The 21,297-nt window shown below is 37.6% G+C and overlaps 1 protein-coding gene across 1 annotated transcript in view; it reads right to left on the reverse strand.

Annotated features, from left to right (window-relative positions):
• Positions 1-296: 296 nt before the first annotated feature.
• SHISA9 (shisa family member 9) overlaps positions 297-21,297 on the reverse strand; it is a 197,036-nt gene continuing 176,035 nt past the window's right edge. Inside the window, exon 5 of the mRNA XM_069809974.1 lies at positions 297-2,947. Within this exon, the coding sequence (XP_069666075.1) occupies positions 2,577-2,947 (371 nt within the window). The 3' untranslated portion in view covers positions 297-2,576. The remainder of the gene's footprint in view (positions 2,948-21,297) is intronic.

Consider the following 21,297-nt stretch of genomic DNA (forward strand, 5'->3'; position numbering starts at 1 on the left):
GTGACACAAGCTGTGTGTGGTGCTTGGAGGCTTACAGGCCACATGGAGCTTTGCAGGGCTTGCATGCTTTGTGTGCGTTATGTTACATTGTCTGTAACAGGTATTGCACATATATAATGCATACAACGTGCAGCTGCTTTCCATAGAGGCTTTTGTTCACAACACTGCCAATGGCAGAGTCAAATCATTTGTGATGAGATGAGCTCCACTCGCTGCAGTGAGAGCCTTCAGAAGCTCAGTTAATACTCAGAAATTGGCCCAATGATACAAGTTTAGGAATCAGCCAGCAAGTTAGATTCACATAGAATCAGTTTTATTGCCAGGTAAGAAATTCATATTAATATAGTGAATACATATGTTTACAAATAAACATTCTTAAAAAACAAACAAACATTTTATTGTAGGAAGTATTATTGGTATCATAAACTCTGTAGTTAACAAGTATTAACACGGGTTTACTTACAGAACATACAGTTACTAAAATATTTCCACATAAAATATGCTCAAGTTACACGAAACCTGTGTGAATTAGAGTGCAGCTGTAATGTGTATCTAAAGCATATGGATTAACAGCAACATTCCATAAAGGGTCAAATTAAGTCAGCCAGTTGTGAAGGCAATAAAGATTAAAGGAATGAAAGTAAGATAATGGAGAATCTGGGTTGTGTGCAAAGTATTTGTCCCGTGGGCTTTGTCCACTTCTGATAGTCTTAAAACATACGATCATACAATTTAGCAGCACACTTATGGAGAGATGCCGGTGCTCTCAGGATGCAAATCAATCTCAATATAGCTAAAAAAATGGTCTCTCCATTTAACCACATTTCAAATTCTTAGCCATTGCATCCTTGACTATGAAGAAACACTGCCAGTCAGTTGAGTACGGTAAGAAATGCCACTTCCAATTCTTCTTACAACATAACAGTTCTCACTCCTCCCTGCATACTCTTCCAAAACTTATCTCCAGAATTGACAGCTGGTGAGAACGCAACTGTAGTAAGTTAGCTAGTCAGGATTTAGCCAAATGACTTGTTTTGGGGGAAGGGCAGGAATTTAAGTGAAAGACTGAGTCCGTTGCCTGCCATCAGGCTGTTGCAGCACCGCCATCCCATCCCAACTCCGTTTATCTCTTTGTGGTTGTGCCGAAGGCTTTACAGGCCCAGGACTGCGAGTCTGTTACCAGTGCCTAGTTCAAGAGTGGTTTTACTCATACGAACAAGGCATCCGGCTCATCAGAACCACAGTCAAGACCACGAGTCCAATTGTTTCTTTAGTTTAAACCCAGATCTCTTTGACGTTTGAGGCTAGTCTGTTAGCCTCTTCCGCCAAATAGTCCACCAAGAGGGAACACCACTATAGAAAGCCAAACAGTAGAGACAATATACCATATAACATTTAGTTGAACTACAAAGAACTACCATGGCTAAAAGCAAATACAAAATGAGAGACTAGAGGGGAAAAGTTTAAATTGGGGAAATGGAGGGGCTAACTAAATAGTCTTGACTGTGCAACCACCACATGGAGATGTAGTCCAGTTTCCCTTTGGGACAAACAGAGGAGGCTGAGCAGGGCAGAACCCTTGTCATCCTTAGCAAAACATGAGGAAATAGCTTAAAGGAACAGAGGGGTCACTTTGAGAAACAAGACTGTCATTGAACAATAGTAATACAGTAAAGGCACCACCCACGTTTAATTTCAGTCTGAAGCAGTTGAAGATAGGCAAAACATTTAGGTGAAGAAAAAGTCTGCAAAGTGAGAATTGTTACCATCTGCCCAAAAACAGGAGGACTGAGAGGGAATATTCTGATGCCCTTATTCCCCCAGCAGCTTTCTGTGTCATATGATATGTCTCTTCTTATTTTGGAGGTTCCTAAAAATTTCAAATCAAAGGAAGTAAACTGAAACAAAATCTTCTGCTGTTTGCTATCATCCTGCAGAATTCTTTACCAGCCAGAAAGGTCCCATATGCTCTGAATCATAACAGTCTTCATAAATTCCTTGTAAATGAGTCTTTGTCCCTTATTGTATATATATTTTTTGCGCTTTCTATAGGATGGTGTGAAAGTTCAATAATAGAAGTTAGGGGTTGTACCAAGGTGTTTGCTCTTGGCTTTTCACAGGTCTAGTGATTATTAATATGTTTTATACAAAACTCCTCTCTGAAATAATATACTACCGTATATTGTTCTCTCTTTCTTCCTCTGTCTCAAGGCAGGAACATAGTGTAAATGTTTAAGCAGACATAAAGTTTTTCTAGATTGTGCTACTTCTCATCATGGATTTTAGTTTCAAGTAAAAAATTTAGTCACAAGGGTTTGTGTTCCATTGTGAAATACAAATGGAGTTTATAATTCAACCTTCAGTGTGTATTGCTGAATGGTATTAACCCACTCTTCGGCCTACAGTTGGCTGGATACCAAGAGTGTCCAGGTGGAAGTTCCTTCCTTCCATTTCCTTTTTTTTTTTTAATTTTGTATTTTTAAATTTATTTTTTGCCTTTCAGTTGAGTGTTTGTGTTGTGTATTTGCGTGTGGTTTTTAAAGGATTTCATTAAAAAAAAAAAAAGGAAAACAAACTCAAACAGTTACTTCTGTCTTGCTGTTAGTTATGAAGTATGGCTGTGGGCCCAAATAATGCTGGCTCCGGGTTGTCAGTGGGTCACTTAACGTTGGGTCTCCCATACCATGCTTCCCCTTGTTTGTGTATGCTTGCCGTCTTAGAGACTGGTCGTTGGGATCCCAGGTCTTGTAGTGGGAATTGTAACCTAACGGGTGTGTGTGGATCTTTGCGATTTTGGACTTCTGCCCGTTCTGTTTGGTTAGGCCACTGTCAATCGTGTAAGCTCTCTCTTCATCTAGGCGCACTGGATGGAGTGGCAGGCTCCCCTTGGCAGCCAGTTCTGCAAGATGTCGGCGTTTGGTGTAGAAGTCATCGTTGACTTTGTCAGCTATTTGGATTTAAAACGGGGAGGGGACAAAAAAATCAGTTGGACACAAGAAAAATGTTACACAGTTTGCAGTAGGTCATGCACAGTTACATCTCTGGACCAGATACAGTTACAGGTCCATCAGCAGGAGAAATCCATGCCACCTCCCACCTCTTATTTTCTTTCTGTAGTATATTTTTGGATGCCCTTATGTTAGGTTTTTCATATATGCAGAAAAAAACCTGCTGCCCTTTAACAAAAGACTGTCCCTGCCCCAAATCACTGAGGTTGTGCTGATATTTACATTATGGGGACAGGTCTTGTGAATCTTGCCGCTGCTCATCTCACTTAGCATAAAAAGTTTAGGAAGTGTTCAGAAGCACACAGACTTTCTTGGAAATATTGAGGCATCTTGGGATGTGCTGTTGTACGAGAGCACATCCATTTAAATGCAATGTGTCCTGCAGACATTTAAACAAGCCAGTTGTAAGGTCCAATGGTGTATGAGGTGGACCCGTTTCTGTTGAATAATGCCTTAGGGCAAAATGAAGAATAGGATCTGTTCCTCTAAAGGCTAGGAAGTTCACTAATGCTTTATGGGCCTGAAAATACGTTGGGTTGCTGAAGGTTAGGTATTTACCCTGTGATTTTACAGACAATGAAAATTCTAAATTTCAGGTTCTGACATTGTTTTCTGGGGCCAGTGCCACTAAGAAATACAGCAATAGCCCTGCCAAAAAATACCACATTGTTGTTCTCAATATAGGATTTTGTCCTCTGTGATTTCCTATATAAGTGTCTTCCAGTGCATGCTTTTGCTAAAGTTTGATTGTTGTTATTGCTGGCATTTATTTGGCCTTGCTTAAAGGTATGAACCATGCTCAGGAAGCTAAAGGCATTCTGCAGCAGTCCAGCAACTCATTTCAGTTTTGAGACTGAGTATCAGGGGTTTAAGGGGAGCTTAACTAAATTTCATTTTTTAAGATCTTGGCTTTTATGTAAACAGGGTTTATTTACCCCCTTCAAAAATCTAGATTTTGATTTAAGATAGTGCCAAATATGTAGATCAACTACAATGGTAGTATGTTAATCAGCATTGGTGCTTTGAATATATGATTGTATCAGCCTAGATTTGACTTTTGCTGTGCCCTGGCTAGATGCATCCATTTTCCTTGAATCTATGCCACGTAAGGCTTCTCTGCAGAAGTCTTGTACTTGTAGCTTTCCGTACAGCTCAGCTCCTCTTGCCTTCATGACGAGTAGGTTTTTAATTCCTTGCACTGTTTTTTGTTTATTTTCCCTCTTTTTCTCTCCCCCCAGTATTGCTAGGAGGCTTTTGTTGCATTCTGAATTTTCTCCTTCTCTCTAGATCTGAACAGGATCTTTATGCAAGGCAGTGAAATTCCCATGAGCACCACATTCATCTTCCAAGGTTAGGCTTCAGTTCTGCATCCCCCTTGTACTGGCCCCTCAACAGGGAGGATTACCAAAAGCAGTTGCTGTTTATCATGTCATGACATTTTTTGTATAATGACTGTGCAACTGGACATTGCTCTTAAATCCTTAATTTTGTCTTTAAAGAGGTGTTTCCTCTTCGATGAACTGAAATTGCTCTTGTCTGTGCTGTAAAATTAGGCTTTGTATGTTTTACCCATCTCCACCTGTATCTTTTTTTAATCGATGAGTGAATGCTTTTCTATAGCATACAGGTGTCTTCTGTTTTAAGCAAATCACCGAATGTAGATAATGGCCTATTCTAATTTCAGTACAGGATGTGCAGTTACAATTGCTGATAGACCTATAATGTGTTACAAAGAGAACCTGCTAAGTTCTGCTTTGATTTTGGGGTGAGTTGTTTCATTTAGACATCTGTAATCTGAATAATCAAGAAGTTGTATCTATTTCTCCTTGGAAGAGCTTTTTCCACTTCTAAATGTGGCTTGTCCTTTTAGTTTGTTAATATTCACTGAATGCCACAAAACAGTATTATATAAGTTGAATAAAACCAGGAGGGAAATGCAATCTGTATTGCTAATTTCTCATTGATCTGTTATCAATAATTGAGAAAAACAGTTGCAGAAAAGGCATTGTGAATAGCCACACAGGTGTTTATTTATATAGATTTTTACATCATAAGCACTGCAAGTCAGCTGGTTAGGGGACCGAGCTTCTGTATCTTATGACTTAGACCTTGTCTATATATGAAAAGTCACATTAGCTTGTGTAATTTAAATTCAGCATAATTATGTCCAGCTCCTAATATAGATACATTTGTCTGACTATTTCACATTTAAATTAGTTTAATTTGCATAGAAAAATTAAAAACTAAGCTAATCTTATGGAAGGATAGAGTAAAATTATAAGTTTGTACTTTTAATTTGATCTTAGTTAAGCTTCAGCAATTTGTCTTATGTAACCAAGATCTCTGGTGATCAATTACAAGGTAAATAATGACTTCTGTTTAGAAGAATAACATTGGTGATGCAGTTATGTAAATAATGACCAAAATTTTCAGATATTTGCATTGCCTGATTTTTCATGCCATTTTTCTCTTTTGTATGGCTAAGTGAAAAAGGCCACAACAAGCTCAAGCCACTTCCTTGGTTTCTTTTTACTTTTTCTTGCTCACACATTTTCCCACTGCCAGCAATGGTCCTGGGTCTCTGAATTTTGTCAGACATTAGATATGTTACTCAGATCTCCAAACACATAAAGACTGATGTCCTCACAAAAGAGTAAATTCTATTACTGTTGCATATAAACAACATCCCCGCTGTAAAAACTAAGCAAGGAAGAAATCAGCCTCACAGGGACTGTGCCTATGACACATCTGTGAGATTGATTTTTCCTCTTGTTTATGCCATGTTATATGTAAAATTTTCAACTTTTTATTTGTTTCTTATGGAGGATCACACAGTAAGTAAAAATATTAATTCTGTAAATTGGGTTACATTAAAGTTGCTTTAGCTAATTTAGTCCTTAGTCCCTTTCTAGGGACATCTCAACTGTTCTCTGGATACAGCTTAAAGACAACAAACCAGGCTTGGATCTGTAAATCCTTGTCAGCAAAGTAAAGAAGAAAGCTGGCAAACATATGACGAATAGCTGATTGCATGCGTTTTGTCTGGCAGGGACAGTGTGGGAGAGCTGCTGTTTGTATTTGTCCTGATCAAATAATGGTTTGCAGGGTTTTGCCTGAGAATTTCTTATGTATGCCTAGGAGTTAAATGCTAACAGTGAAAGCCAGCCTCTTTATCTAATGTTTTAACCTCTTTAAAACAGTTTTCTTTCAGCATGCATGTGCAGGCTTACACGTAGGCACATGTACCGGAATTGGGTAGGGAAAAATAACCATTGTAGCAAATATGTAGCAAAAAACCCCATTGATAAAACATTGATTGTTCAGTTGTTCAAAAAGGCTTTTGGCAGGTCCTGAAGCAGTCCTCATTCTTGCATACTGACTAGATTATAGGTTTTATAATACCAGTGTGCTATGTCCCAGTGTGAGTGACCTGATGCTAGTATAGTGCAGAAACAGGTTTTTTTACTTCTCATTTTCAAAGCAGAAAAGATTCAGAAAAGTAATATTGAGCGTGGTTTTATAACAAATATTTTATCAAGAAAAGCATATTTATACTATCCTGATGCCAACAACTTTAAAAATTAACTGTGAATCTCAGGAAGCTCATTTTTCTTTATAACCAGCCCCTATAAATATTTTGTGGACTTTAAAGATGCAAAGACACATTTTGGAGTTACAGGATAGATTTATTATGTGACCTTGGGTACGTGACTCAACTTCTCTCTGCCTTGGTTTCACCAGCTGTAAAATGAGCTGTTAACACATTAGAGGAGTTAAGTGTTATGAAGTTTAATTGCTTTTTGTAGAGTATACTGAGTTTTCAGATGAAAGGTGCTATAGAGGTGCCTTTTGCATTGGCTTCTGTATATAAATTAGTAAAACAGGATTTAAAGATATCACTGTCATGTTTACAAAAGGAGTAAAGAATTAGAATTGCAAAATTGCTAAATGAACAATAGTAAAAGAAGGGCTTTAATTCTGAGTGTTATTCTTTGTGTTCCCTCCCTCTAGTCTTGGCAGCTAATTATAAAAATGTTCTCAGTTTCAATATTTTTGTAAGGTTTTTACTCCTTTAAGGTAATGCACCCACAAATTTAGTTACTGTTGTAGATGTTCATCTGAAAAAAATGCTGTAATATGATTTTTTTCCAACCTAAAGCATGTGCCTGGGAGGGGGGAGAACTTGGGCTTTTGTTCCTGCTGTGCATGAAATGAATAACTGAAAAAATATAGAAACAAAGTGAGGATCAAAAGCAGGACTTCTCCCTCCCAGCTGAGTACCTTAACTATTAAGCTAAAGAGATACTTTCTCTTCCTTTGTCTTTCTAGACTAATAAATCTTGAATTTTCTTCTGCTCCACAGCACAAGTTCATTAGGATGTGAATCTGGGTGGGAACCATCCTAGCAGAAGCTGGGATGCACCTTGCTGAGTAGGGAATGTAGATTTAAATCCCACTCAGTTGGAGCAGTTTTACAACCATGAACTTACCGTCTAAAAGGTGGATCACTCCACTCCTCACTCTTATCTGAATCCAATGATGCCATAAAGAAAGTGACCACAACTGCCTGTTTTATTTTGATCTCGACTTTGCCAGTATCAGTGTCAAATGTCTCGGGTTGGGACCCCTGCCTATTTCCTTGAATTTTGATTTTGAAAGGAGATAGCTACCAAGCTGCTTGGGATAGCAAGGTCATAGGAATGCCTAGGAAAACTTCAGGGAGTTTAGGCTCATTTAGATGAGGTGGCCAGAAAGGAACAGGCTTTTGATGGTACATTTTGCTTCAAGTTTCCCCGTTCTGCCTAAATCTGTCACGAGGAGAGACAAGCTTTGTTCTTTTGCTGATTGATGATTGGCCATGACCAAACTTGGAAGTTGCACTTATTTCTTCAAAATCCACAGTTATATTACAAAAGCATGTAAACCAGTGAGTCGCTTATAGAGTAAATACCATGAATGAAGACATGTTTTCTTGAAAATCAGTGGCAAAAATCCTTCTGGCTGTAATAGGGCCACAATTTCTCACTGCGCTTATTTGAGTGTATGTTATCTGTGCTGAGAGGTGGCCCTAAAGCTATGTAATGTTGTTCTGCTCCCTGAGTTAAGTAGTCTTCAAAGTGGCTGTGTAACCACTTCTGGCATAAACAGTTGTGTGAACATGTATTAGTGTTGTGTAATGCTTTCTTTTTCTTGTAAAATATTGCAGTTACAAGCATTTCTGTGTAGAAAGTACAGCTAAATGAGGAGGTCTTGGGTAATTCTGAAGCAGTGTTTTTTACTCATTTCCTCATTGACAATCCTCCTATCTTTGTGGGTCCATAAAATGGCTTTGAACTCTTGCACCACTTCTTACAGCTATGGGAGAAGTGTAGAATCCTGAAAGACAGTTATGTCCTGCAGCTTTTGTGAAAGTAGGCACCTAGAAGTGGGAAGAAACCTCTGAAGTGAAAGAGGAGAATCCACAAAGGAGTGAGCCCTTATAAAAGCTCTAAAGACATTAAAAAAAAAAAAAATTTTCAGTGAGAGCTTGCAGTCACAGTCAGAAGATACAAAAATATATAGGGAACCCTGTTTCTTAGTAGATGTTCGTTATCTGAACATATTTTAAGAACTACTTTGTGAAATGCAGAGCTTTATTCTAGCCACAGAGAGACTGTATTTCAAATTTAGGGCTAGAGATACAGAAAGCAAGCCAATGGAAAATGCTGGGGACAGGCAATCACGCACCAGATAACAGCTAAAATACACTAATAGTCTATTTGTAGATGTTTTCTGCTTAACAGTAAAGCTATCTCTATGTAATATTTAACAGTTTATAACAAGGCTTTGCTTCTACAGCCATGACTTTGCTGAGACATTAGTGTAGTTACCTGAAGCTATGGGAACCTTACATTTCTCTCTCTAGGTAATGAAAATGAAAAGTCAAGGAAAGACAAAAGGGTAATGAATATTGGCTCAAAGACAACACGAGAATTTTGCCCAGGGAAGTACTAGGATGCTGCCTTTGGTGGTGCTGTTGTTGAACCTGTCTGAATGTGTGATCACTTATTCATTTGCTTTTCTAAGCTGGCATCTAAGACAATATGTTCAAAGGCTTCCAAGATGTAAGCCAACTCTGTGGGAGAATTTTTGCAGGAGTTCAACTCAAAATCAAAGTAGTATCATTTTCTACACTATTACAAGTTTTTTCTCAGGTTAGGGGAAAAAAGGAACATGGACTGAGTTCATATTAGCTGTCCCCAGGTATGAAGTGGGTCCAATATATTCACTGAAAAGTGTGTTCCATCCAGTAAAACAAATAACTAATGACCTGTATTTTGAATGAAGGGGTTCACTAAGCATCATGGAGCGTAGAAGGATTTGCCATGCATAACATGAAGTCTGTTGAAAACAGAATATAGCTAGATGTGGCAGGTAGAAACAATTCTATTCATATAATGCCAGCAGTGGGTAGGATGATATGACAGATGTGTCTGTGGCCAAGAGGAAGGAATGTAGCTACTTCATGGTTGGTCACTAGCTAGTCTCATCTCATGGGCACTGGAGTGGCTGTGTATAAGGTGGGGCAATTTTAAACTATACTAAATTCTAAGGAAGGGCGAAGGCCATTTAAAATAAATTTTGCATCCCTCCGCCATTCTTGTATTGAGCTCTGAAAATGCAGAATTCAGCCTGTGGGCTGCAATGCATTGACTTCTGTCCTAAATATTTGCCTTTCTTCCCCCCAAAGTTCTAACACCAGCTTGCCTTTATTTAAGACATTCTGAAAAGGAAGATAATACTTTATGTCTGTGGATCCTTTCTCATGATTTTTATTCCCTATTACTGATAGAGGTAAAGAAAAATAGATAATGCATAGAACCACCCATAAATTATTTTCATAATTTTGGTAGAACCTACTTTTTGTGGCTCTGTGTTATTCCTCTCCTGGCCCTCTTTAGCACTTTATTCATTTCTTATAGTGATCTGGAGAGAGACCAGGCGTGAAAAGACATACCATATCAATCTTTTTTTCTGCAGACATTGTTTGAAAGGAGCTTGTCCACCTCCAGACACAAGACTGCATTTTGTTTTCCCAGTGAAACAAAATTCTACTTTCATGATACAAGACATGATGAAACATGAATATGTAGGCCCAAACATTTCTTCTCTTCTATCGATTACTTTCATGACAGTTTCTGAAAGGCTGAAGAGGCCAGAATATTTCTGGATTTTGAAACGCATTAGGAATGGTTTAGAATAGAAATGTAATTAGACTTGGTAAGTAGAGCCTCCAGTCTCAGCAATGTTCTCTTTATCCACTACAGGCAGCGAAGGCTGCTGCTTGGTTGGGAACGCTAAGACAGAATTTGATTAACTCCTCAGGCATCAGACATCATGTGTGGTACCTCATGTACAGGGTTACAGTTCCCTGGAACACAAGAGTAGCCACATGTCTGTGAGCAGAAGCATCCCTCTTCCAACAATGTGCCAAAAAAGCACGGCACTGCAAAGTCTATTTTTTTTTCTTTTTCTTTTTACAAACATTTATTTACTGTGTAAGTTTAGGCAAGTTTCTCCTTGGACATGTAAAACAGCTTTTCCAGTTGGGTTTTGTATACTTGACTGCATTGATTTACATAGTATTAAATTGCAATATTTATGATTCAATTTTGCAAAGTGCTGCAGTGATATCATGATTTGGTTTTGGTCAAAATACCCCAGACACACACACACATTGTACCTAATGTAGAGACCAATGATATGCAGAATACTTGTATCTAACCAATGTAAGAAAAGCAGAGCTTTTCTGATTTACCAGAATCAATAGGTTCTGTCAACCTGGAAACAAATGGTGGCTACATCATGTTAAATTAACATTAAAACTGTAAATGTTTTCAGGAGACCTGAAATCTGTTGCATGCAGATAGACAAAGATTACACTACTTTGTTATACCCTCAAGCGATTTAACATTTTACATTCAAGCATCAAGATGTTAAATTGCTGGTTCAGTATTGTGCAATGAATGATAAACTTGAGAATGAAATAAGATTGCCAGTTCTATTCTTGAACCAATGGATGAAATTGTAAAAGAAGTCTAAGAGAATTATGTATTCAAATCTCTGACTTTTCTTTGAAAATGCAGCCAGTGGCTGTCCTGTAACTGTAAATCTGTTTTTTTCTTTTTTGGTTTTTTTCTTTTTTTTCCTAAAGACCTCTAAGCTCATGTCCTTTCATGGCATCTACAATGGCAAATACATATGAAAAGTTCTACTGTGAAATATTTATTTCCTTTTATCTCATTTAGGCATATTTATTAGTTTGAGTTTTACTGGAAACCTTATATGTGGTAAGAAAACTTGCCTTTTGTAATAGAAACTATCTACGGAGTCATGCTGTCATGCTTAACTTCTGAATAAAGCATGACTGCAGCATAAACTGATTATAGGAAATGAGGGTTTGGCTTGCTTTCTAAAAATGCTGTCCGAAGCCAAAGAGGTTAACACTTAGGAGATTTGCTTGAAAGGCTTCTTCCACTTCTTCCTTCAGTAATCTTGCTTGCTTTTTCACTAGGTAGTTTTTAAGGCTTCTCAAACAAGTCAGGACAAATCTGATTTTGTCAAAAGTTTGCAGCAAGGCTTTCATACATCAACAATAATAAGAAATTGTTTGTAACCTTTTTGGTCGGTGAGGACTTTCAGTTTGTTTAAGGGCAGGGCTTCCTCACTATTCCAGGAGCATTGCTTCATGTACATTTGCAGAAAAACTGTGCAGTCATGTGCAATAATAGGCCCTACTACTGCAGTCAGAGTAATTCAGGCAGTCTGCACACAGCAATGTGCCTTGCTGCTGGGAGTGGACCGCAAACCAGGTGGACTGTCCTAGCAGGCTGCACACTGAGTAGTATGTGGGTCACGTCGGAAAAAAATTTCACAGTGTTCTGCAATGTGATTCAGCATCTAAAAATGCATGTTTGTTTTTCCTTAAGGTGTCCATTTATCTCATTTAACGTTGACTGAAAAAGCTGTTATATTCCTGACCACATTTATTTGTAATAACTGTTCTTAGCACGAACCTAATTTCATTTTTTTCACACATTGCTGTTGGCATTCTTCTGTGTGCTGAATTTCATTTTCAGTTTTAATACTTTTTATTAGATGGTTTTGTTTCCTTTGGTATACTGCTGGTTATAACTCTTAAACATATGTCTGAATCAGCTACAAATACTCTTAGCTGTGATGATGTAGAAAGCTGCATGAGAACACAGAAGACCCAGTTCAGGTCTCTGAATACATAATTAAGACGTGGTTTTAGTGCTGAAATAAACGTGCGTTTTTCTGTCTTTCAACTGGTGTCATACTAGATTTACACTATTCTTTCCAATTACAGAGTGAGGTCTAAAGGCCTTTTGAATTGTACTGGTTAAATGAAAAAAGTCCCAGTGATGTAATAACTATTTTTTGCAGGAGTTATTTTTATTTGATCTGTTTCTTAACTGCTGTAATTTTAAAGAATTTTTAGCAATCATTCTGGATTGAAGTTGATTTGTTTTTCCAAAATTAGCTGGGCTATAAGTTGTTTCTATTAGAAAGTGATCTTTTTCTATTTTTTTTTTTGCCAGAACAAATCCTTTTTAAGAGACAGTTATTAAGCAAGAGAAAAAAAATCAAGAAGTAATTCCATAGCTGTACTTGCACACATTCCATTCTTGTTTTTTATTCTCCTTTCCTTCTCTTCCTGCCTCTGTACTACTAGACTGCGTGGCATTTGTATTATTAAAGTCTTGTGCATAATTGTCAGAGGTTTCCAAACCAGACGTGTGTCAAACTGAAAAGAAATAGTGTTCCCTGGTAATTGCCACACTTGCACTGTCAGAAGAAAATCGGTTTCATAAGGTTTTCATGCAGATTGGGCAAACCCAAAGGCAAACCCTCACTAATGCCTGCTCTGAACAGAACACTCTGAGCAGCCTTCACATAAAGCAAAAGCATTTGAGACTGACTGACAGTCAAAGAAGGATTAGTAATGAAGCTCACTTCAATTCATATTTAATAGTGTGTGCACACACAAGACTTTTGCCATATCGGGATGTTCAGCTCCCACTCCTACCTTTTTTTCCAGGAATTGCAATCATAACCATCACTTGTGAAAAGGAGAACCAGCAGTGCTGAGCTTCAGATCTTTCTCCCCCACTGTAGTACGTCCCTTGCAAGGGAAGGTGAAGTTTTCACAGGATCACCTTCCATAGCCTCGGAAGCTTTGCAAACTTTCCCACTATAAAAATTACCTAATGTACTTAATATTATCATTAGGATAGGACAGACCGTTATTTTCATGATTTTTTTTTTTTGATCCTGTAGTATCATAGCTACTACATATCAGATTTAATTTTTTTTTCAGCTTTTCTTTTCCTCTTATCCTTCTTCAAATAAGCTGTCAGAGGAAGGACTTTTGGAAAAATTAACTATGCATTACAAATCATGTTATTGCTCTTCCTCCCTCTGTGCCTCAAGCCTTTTGTTATTATAGTATGAATGTGTAGGAGTAAAGCAATGATCTCTGTGGCTTTTATCTGTGTAATTTCTCTCTTAAACACATTTACTGTCTTTAGAACATCCCTGCAGAACCAAAATAGCAGACAGATAACTGCTGCTATTTATATTATATTGTTAATAAGGGATTCATTCCTATCAGTTGTCTTAGTAGTCTTCACTGGTATTCATGGGTAATTCTGAAGAACATCACACTACTGCTATTGACATATATCCATGTACAAAGCTGAAGAATATTAAAGTTTTGAGTTTTTTAATTTGGTTAGAACCACAAAAAAAAAAAAAGTATTATTTGTTTACTTCAGTAAACTTGACTTTCAACAAAGTAATCCTCATAACTGCTTAATATTACCACGCCAAACCTGAAAGTTCATGTCACAAACATTATAGATGCACCAAGGTTGAACGTAATAGTTTACAGCTCTGTTGTCTGCATGGAGGCAGATTCTCATGTACTTGAAGAAACAATACTTTCACACAAAAATAACCCCAATGTGAATCCATAGAACTATGGAAAACAAAGTATGAGTATAGGAATTGAATTTTGTTTCTCACTGAGTTTGCTTCCCAAACCCTAAATTCCTAAATCTATTCCTGAATTAAGCATATTGATTGTAGTGGGATTTCAGAATTGTACTCTCTGGCTTCATTCCATTATCCTTTGGTCAGTTCTTGGTAAAATTTAAATCAAAGCCCTTCCTTAAAAAGCTACTTTTCATTTTCACCTTTTGAGTTTTAAAAATAAAAAATCCTGGATCATTTATTATAACCTGATTTATCTTTGAATATTGTCAGCATGAAAGACTACTCATTAAATAAAACTGGCCTCTGAAATCCTTTAGTTAGAGGAACTTTTAATTCAAGAAAATTTTAATTCAAGAAAATTTTATTTCAAGAAAATTATGTTCAAGACTTTTTCCCCAGAATTCATTCAAAGTTGACACTTTAAAATAATTTAGAACTTCACTTCCATGTGCTGAGTTTAGAACACTTTCTAAGCACTGCAGGTATTTAAAAATGATGATGAAGTCAAGACAGATTTTCAAAATCTCCGTTAATTTTTTGAAAAAGAGCTATGGGGGGATTTGGGACACCAGTAAAGTTGTAAGTTTTGATCATTTGGCACTTCTGAGAACCACTTGCAGGATATCACATGTTGAACACCCGTAAGAAACTCTTATTTCAGAAATATTGCTGTAAATGACCTGCACAGCTAATAGTCCAGGAGGAAAAAAAATGAGTGGAGTATGTTCAGAACAACCAGTGCAATTGATGTGTAGGCTCCATGGTTGGAACTGCAAAAGTCACACTTCAGATTAAATCTAGACTTTAGCTGGGATCCCACAGTGTTACTATTTATCTGCAAGTATTCACAGTTATTTTCATACCTTTATGATCAACCTCTACTCTTAAATAATAAATAAAAAATCTGCATTGCAGAATGAGAAGTATGTTTATATGTAGATATATGTTTATAGTGTAAAATAAAACAGTTACAGAGACGGATATTTAAGAAGGGTTGCAAGTGAAAATGCTTAACTTTGTTAAATTTTGTCTTCGCCTGAGCAGAACTTTGGTTTTTATTGGTTCACTTTTATTTAGTGTTTTTGCCTAGGTGTAAAGTTTCACTCACTCATGTCTTCACATCACTTAATGTGTAAAAAATCTCGTGCATAATTCATTAACGTTTCATAGAAATAGGTTTGAATAACCCACACTTGATATAGATTTACTAGTTTCAGTCCTGTGGCCATCATTGATCTCAATAGATGGAAATAAAGCTAGTTACTGTAAACTGAAGTCAGCTTAAGCTGACTGCAGTCCTCAAAGACAAAAGACAAGAAAAAGACAGTAAAAAAAACCTGAAAGACTAGCATTCTGTAGCAGTCAACTGGACTCACATTACTGTTACTTTGGATCTGCCTGTTGTGTGTTATAAAAGGAGAAAATTACTTTTTGTTTCATTTTGATTCATTATCACATAATAAGGATTTTAAAAATCAACTAGTTTCCAGAGAACCAACATAATTTTTAGTGGAAGAGTTTGAGTTCTCTATGATGTATAACTGATGGATTATGGAGTGGTGTTTATAATCTGAACTTTTCTGACTTTATTGGTGACAGTTTCATTTCCTCAGTTTTAAAATACATACTGGTAACAAGAAAAAATTGCCACTTCTCCTTTATAGGGAATCCACTGTAGGGAACAGGGGTGGAATGAATATCAACTTCGGGAACAAGAATTAAGGATGCACACATTTAAATTTGCTATTTTGGCATGAAAAACAGGCTGAGAATTTATTAGATCCTTATAAATATGCTTCATTCACCATAAAACCAGGTAGTGGACCAAATTCAGACAAAACAAATTCACTAGGTGTGAATCAAACCCAGAAAACTAAAAATACTGAGATAAACCTAAACTAAATGGACCTGAAGGTCAGATTTCCTTTCTTTCACAAGTTCAACGTGTTGCTAAGGTCTTAAAAATGAGACAACGTAGATGGAAATGTTTTAAGAGCATCTTATTTTGGTATTAAAACTGCTTCTTGTGAGAGAAGGACTATTTGCAATTTCGTCCCAGCAGTCTAAATGTCGCTTCTGCCAAGACCAATTTAGCCCCGAAGGGTTACCTTTTCATGGCTCCGTTTATTTGCTAAAGGATGGCATAGGCAATGGCTGCTTTGATGCCTGATTATGTACAGCAGAATTCCCCAGTCTCAGAAAGAATAACACCCTGTAGATTTTATAGTAAAATGTTGTTTCTTTAAAAGGCTGTAAAAGAATGTCAGCAATGCAGCTGATCTTGCTCAAGATACTGAGGCTTTGCACAAACAGCATATTTATAATTAAAATACAGCTACCTCACTGGAAGAAGAAATGAGTTTGCTGGATAATAAAATAGGAAAATATTTTAATCAAGACTCCCCAAGCATTTTTTATTTACTTATGACAGAGTGCCTGCAGGTATCAGAAGCCAATCTGGTGAATAACAGAGAAAACAATTAAATGATTTAGTGGAAGCAAGAAACAGCCTTGAAAGTTTGCACACACCGAGCAGGATGTGAAGTTTGGGGGGGTCTCAGAAGAAGGCATAGGTGGAACAGGTGACACCGGCACTTCATCTAGTTGGGAAATGGGAAGGCTGAGGCAGCAGTGCTAACAGGGGGATGGTAAAGTGAGGCTTGCTACTGAGTGCTTCTTGGCTTTTCTCCTGTGCCTGAAGGAGAAGCAAGGATTAAAGTATGAAAGACTTCCTTAACAAATGAACACTCAAAAGCTGCGAATTCTCCAGCCATGCTGGGCTAAGTAAATAATAATAATAAAAAGATACTAAGCTTTTATGTCCTACTTCCTTGAGACGGATCCATAGTTCCAGTGTTGAATTGGACAGGTTGCCTAGTGTAGCATTACCCATGACACTGAAGATACATCTAGATATATGAAATCATTAACTGAATCACCCTCTGGATATGACAAACGATGCATTAATCTGTACTTCCTTGCCTGTTTTCATGGTGTTAAATCCAGCGAGCTACTCCCATGTCCCAGATTTTTTTAATCCATTTTTGTGCAACTGCTTATGGAAGTAGTAGCTGAAAATTTCTTTACTTTTTGAAATGAAAGAACAATTCCTTTTTAAGCATTCCAAAGAAACATGAATATTTACCTGTCAGTGTAACAGTGTGGGTGGCATGGGAAAGTGAAGTAACACAAACACATCATGTTCAATAGTTCCATAGTTCTACTTTTTCTAAAAGTTGACTGTATCAACCCCTGTGAATACACAGGCAGGCCTTTTTCCCTGTTGTGTGTTTCCGTTTTTCCAGTTACAGTATTTCTTTCCATCCCAAAGCACAACAAACTATAGGGAACAGTACAGAATCTCATTTTCTGGTGAGATAGGTATCAGATTCTTAGGGGGCAGTTGTGAAGTCACTTCTACTCTCATAAGACAGATCTTGTATCAGCATAGAGTTATAATAATTTTTATAGAAAGTGAAGATCTGAAGCTTAAGAGAAGGCAACACCAAATTACACATCAGACAGGAGGATGGTTCAAAGATAACACCTTAGGAGTTAACCTTATGGTGATCTTCCCCTTTGGATCCCTGTGTGTGTGTAGTTGTAAAGGACAAACAAACCAGATAGTTTTCTCACATGCTGCACCTTTTTGAGGGTGATGTTGCCTTGCTCATTGGCACACTTGCGACCACAGTATTTTCTATATAGTAACAGTGACCTAAACAGGAGATATTTATTCCTTGAGTGTCATATTTGCAGAATCTCACTTTGGAGTTTTACAGCTGCAAGCAGAGCTGGAACACTGTCTACTATTTCCTTCGGGATCAAAGAACTGTGAAGCTTCAAGAAATGCTGGGAGCTGTAGACTCAGAGATGTGATGGTGAGTCTGCTGCCAATTACATCCTCCTTCTAGCTTCACTATATCCAATCAATTAGATCTGATTTCATCCCACAGGAGACTACAACTCCCAGCATCACTGAAGGCTTTCTTGGTCTGAGTTTCAGGAAGGAATTCTGTCCATTGTTTGGAGATTTAGGGGGGGGTAAGGGGTTGCAAAAATTTAAACTGGCTGAATTATCTCTTCTTAAGTCATGTCCAGTCAGTTCCTCAAAGGTTTGTGTGTGTATGTGTGTGTGAGAGAGTGGAAGAAGAAAGTTTATGAAAGAAATATAAAATCATGTTAAACTGTAGAAATACTTGTATTCTCTGTTTTACATGTATGTCTGTGCACCTCTCCAGCAGCTGAGTGGTCTTTCCCCCAGTCCTGCAGGGCTTTATAAAAGTGGGTCTGGGCTATTTTTTAATTTTTGCAAGAAGCTCAAAACAAAGTTAGTCACTTGGCACTCCCTGAAACTCAGGAAAGAAAATTAACCGTTACTGAGCCAGGCTTGCAGAAAACTGTGACTGAATAAATATAACCAATACCTCAGGATAGTGAGGCCAATTTGAGCTCTAGGAAACTCTCATTAAGCAACAGGATGGACTCCAACTCTTACAACTTAGCAGAGTGGAATTTGAAGTTGGATTGTTCATGCTTTCTGAATGAGTGTCCAAATGATGTGTATAAAAATTTGTGATGAGCTACCTTTGTATGTCCTGGGACTTGGATTTCATGAAGGTGTTCAGATAAAAGATCTCCATCCACTTGTAGCTTTAGGCATGTCAGGATTGCTTACGTGAGCAATAGCCATTTAAGCATGGAGTAAAAACATGTTTGATGAGCTGGAAATAAGAATAATTTATGCAGAAATACCTCTTCTCCACTTTTCACATAAATAATCAAATACTGCAAAAGCACCAAAGGAAACCAGGATCATGTGGTCTCAGGTGGCCAAAAAATTGAAATATCTGAACACTGGGTGTTTTATTGCCACACAACATTCAGTGACCACTTTTGGTGGGACTGGTCTTACAGCTCATTAACCCGTTCCCTCAGATACAGTCTCTGACATTCTTTGGTGGGACAAATTTGGCACCATTGAAAAAAAGATTCTCTGGCTCAAAAATGGACAAATAATGGATGAACAGTGTGCACCTATCAGTCAGGCTATAGATGCTCGGAGATGGATTACTTATCTGTTCTTTCAGTAAGTGTGTGTTGCTCTGTCTTGTTTCCTCTACCTTCTGCTGATTATTCCCTGGTGGTGTATGTGTTAAGGCAGAAGGAGAGTAGAATTCTGGTGCAGTTAGGAAAACAGTAAGTAAATCTCAACTCACTATTACCTTGTTGTACTCCAGGCACTCATCTGAGAATATAAAATAGGCACAGAATGTCCTCGCATTATTCAGAGATGTAAATGCCAGCAGACAATGAAAGGAAAAGGTGAATTTAGTCAGTAGCCACTGGTCAGTACTTAAGGAATTCTGGAGGCTGCAACAAATAAAGAAATTCTTAACAAGAAATGAGGAAAATATCCTCTTCCATTGAGCATGTAAGGGTTTGGCTGTGCAGTTTGAACTGATTCACATAAAAATATTTCACTTTTTAAATAAAATACATCTTCATTGGCCTTTTCAACTCTCTTCTCTCCTGTTGTGCTGAATCAGACACTGCAATGCACACATTGCATTGCATACATGCATGAATAGTCCAACTTCAAATTGCACTCTGCTAAGTTATATGATTTGGAGTCTGGAGTGTAGCTTTAAAATAGCTTCCCAGGGATCAGCTTGTCCTCACTACCAAGGTATTGGTCAGTCTCATTCAGGAACACAATGCAAATTAATAGCAATGGCACTGTTTTCTCTTGTTTTCACAAGCACTTGAGTCTTAGATACTGAGTTTAATGCAGGTCCTGAACACGATCCAGAAAAGAGATTACTGTGACTTGCTGCTTTCCCATGAACTGAATTTCCACAGCAGCAAGTCACTGTGGGATGAGTAGCTCACTTCTAAAATTAGACAGCCAAATTTTTAGGACATCTGTAGTTCAGAAGAAAGCAGCTGTGTGGAAATTAATTTAATACTGCCTCTGGTAAAGCATCACTTTTTCAGTTATCTAAACTTCTTACCATGTATGGCCACATTATGAAGAGTGATATTAATGTACTATAGCTACAGTTGCTACAAAGCAATAAGAATGCTTCTTCCTCCACCCCCAGCCCCCATTAAAGAAGAGAATTAAGCACAGTGGACTACACCCGAACAAAGGGATCATGCAGAGTAAGAGGCACTTAAATGAATATGGTTTGCCTCAAACACATGGAGAAATACAGAACACGTCCCTTATTAAATTTCTTTTGTTGCAAATGAATCCAGCCTCAAGCCACTATCAATGAATGCAAAGGAAAATGGACTACACGCACTCATTAATCTGCTATGGGGATCAGTAAATGCAACTCTGAATGTTAGCATATGAAAAATGCCATTGCCCTATGACATGAATACCAGGTCAGGGTGAACTTGGTCTGTGTCTATTTGTTCAAAAGTTGTTGTCAGGTTAAATATATATCGGCGGGCCTGATGTAGGCTGGTTGCTATTTCCTCTCAAAGCTCTCATGAAGCCAATATGAACTCTGCAACGTGCAGTCTGGCTAGCTTGATGTCAGCATGGTCACAAACCCAGGCCTGGCTGGCATCATGAAAAAAACCTCTTTGTGATCTTGGGATGTACTCAAGAGGTACCTCTTGGGAGGAATCATGGCCTTGAGAGACTGCAAGTGGTTAAAAACTGAGTGTATTTAACTCTTGCTCTATACGTCCAGACAGAAGGTATGAATGTATAACAGTTTCAAAATCTCTATTGTTTTCTACTGAAAAGTTTGGATAACAATGCAGAACTTTTGTACTTTTCTTGTGAAAATTCACCTGAATCAAAAACTTGGCTAATGTGGTCTGAGACCAATAGATCTACAGGCAAAAAAAGAGAGAGGATAGGAAGGATAGAGGAAAAGGACAGGAAAGTAGTGCAATCCTCCTGGAAGAAAATGTCCCTGAAAGTTATGTTTAATTTAGTTTAAGATTCTGAGAGGCATTATACAACTTCTGGAGCTAAAGTGCACAATCTTTCAAGGTTGATTTAACTATGGTTATAATCTAGCTGCTTTAAAAACTTGTACTCAGACACCCAAGAAATATCTAAGTTCTAATTTAATAATTTTAAAAAATAAGTACATTCAGTGGCTCTTGGGCAGATGAGAGAAGTTTCTTTTGAGTGTTTCACATCTCTCATTTTATTATGCTTAAGTATCTTTTAGCTTTGATGATTGGCTTGACCTAAACTGACATC

The sequence above is a fragment of the Haliaeetus albicilla genome, chromosome 22 (genome assembly GCF_947461875.1).
Source record: "Haliaeetus albicilla chromosome 22, bHalAlb1.1, whole genome shotgun sequence".
Classification (NCBI taxonomy): domain Eukaryota; kingdom Metazoa; phylum Chordata; class Aves; order Accipitriformes; family Accipitridae; genus Haliaeetus; species Haliaeetus albicilla.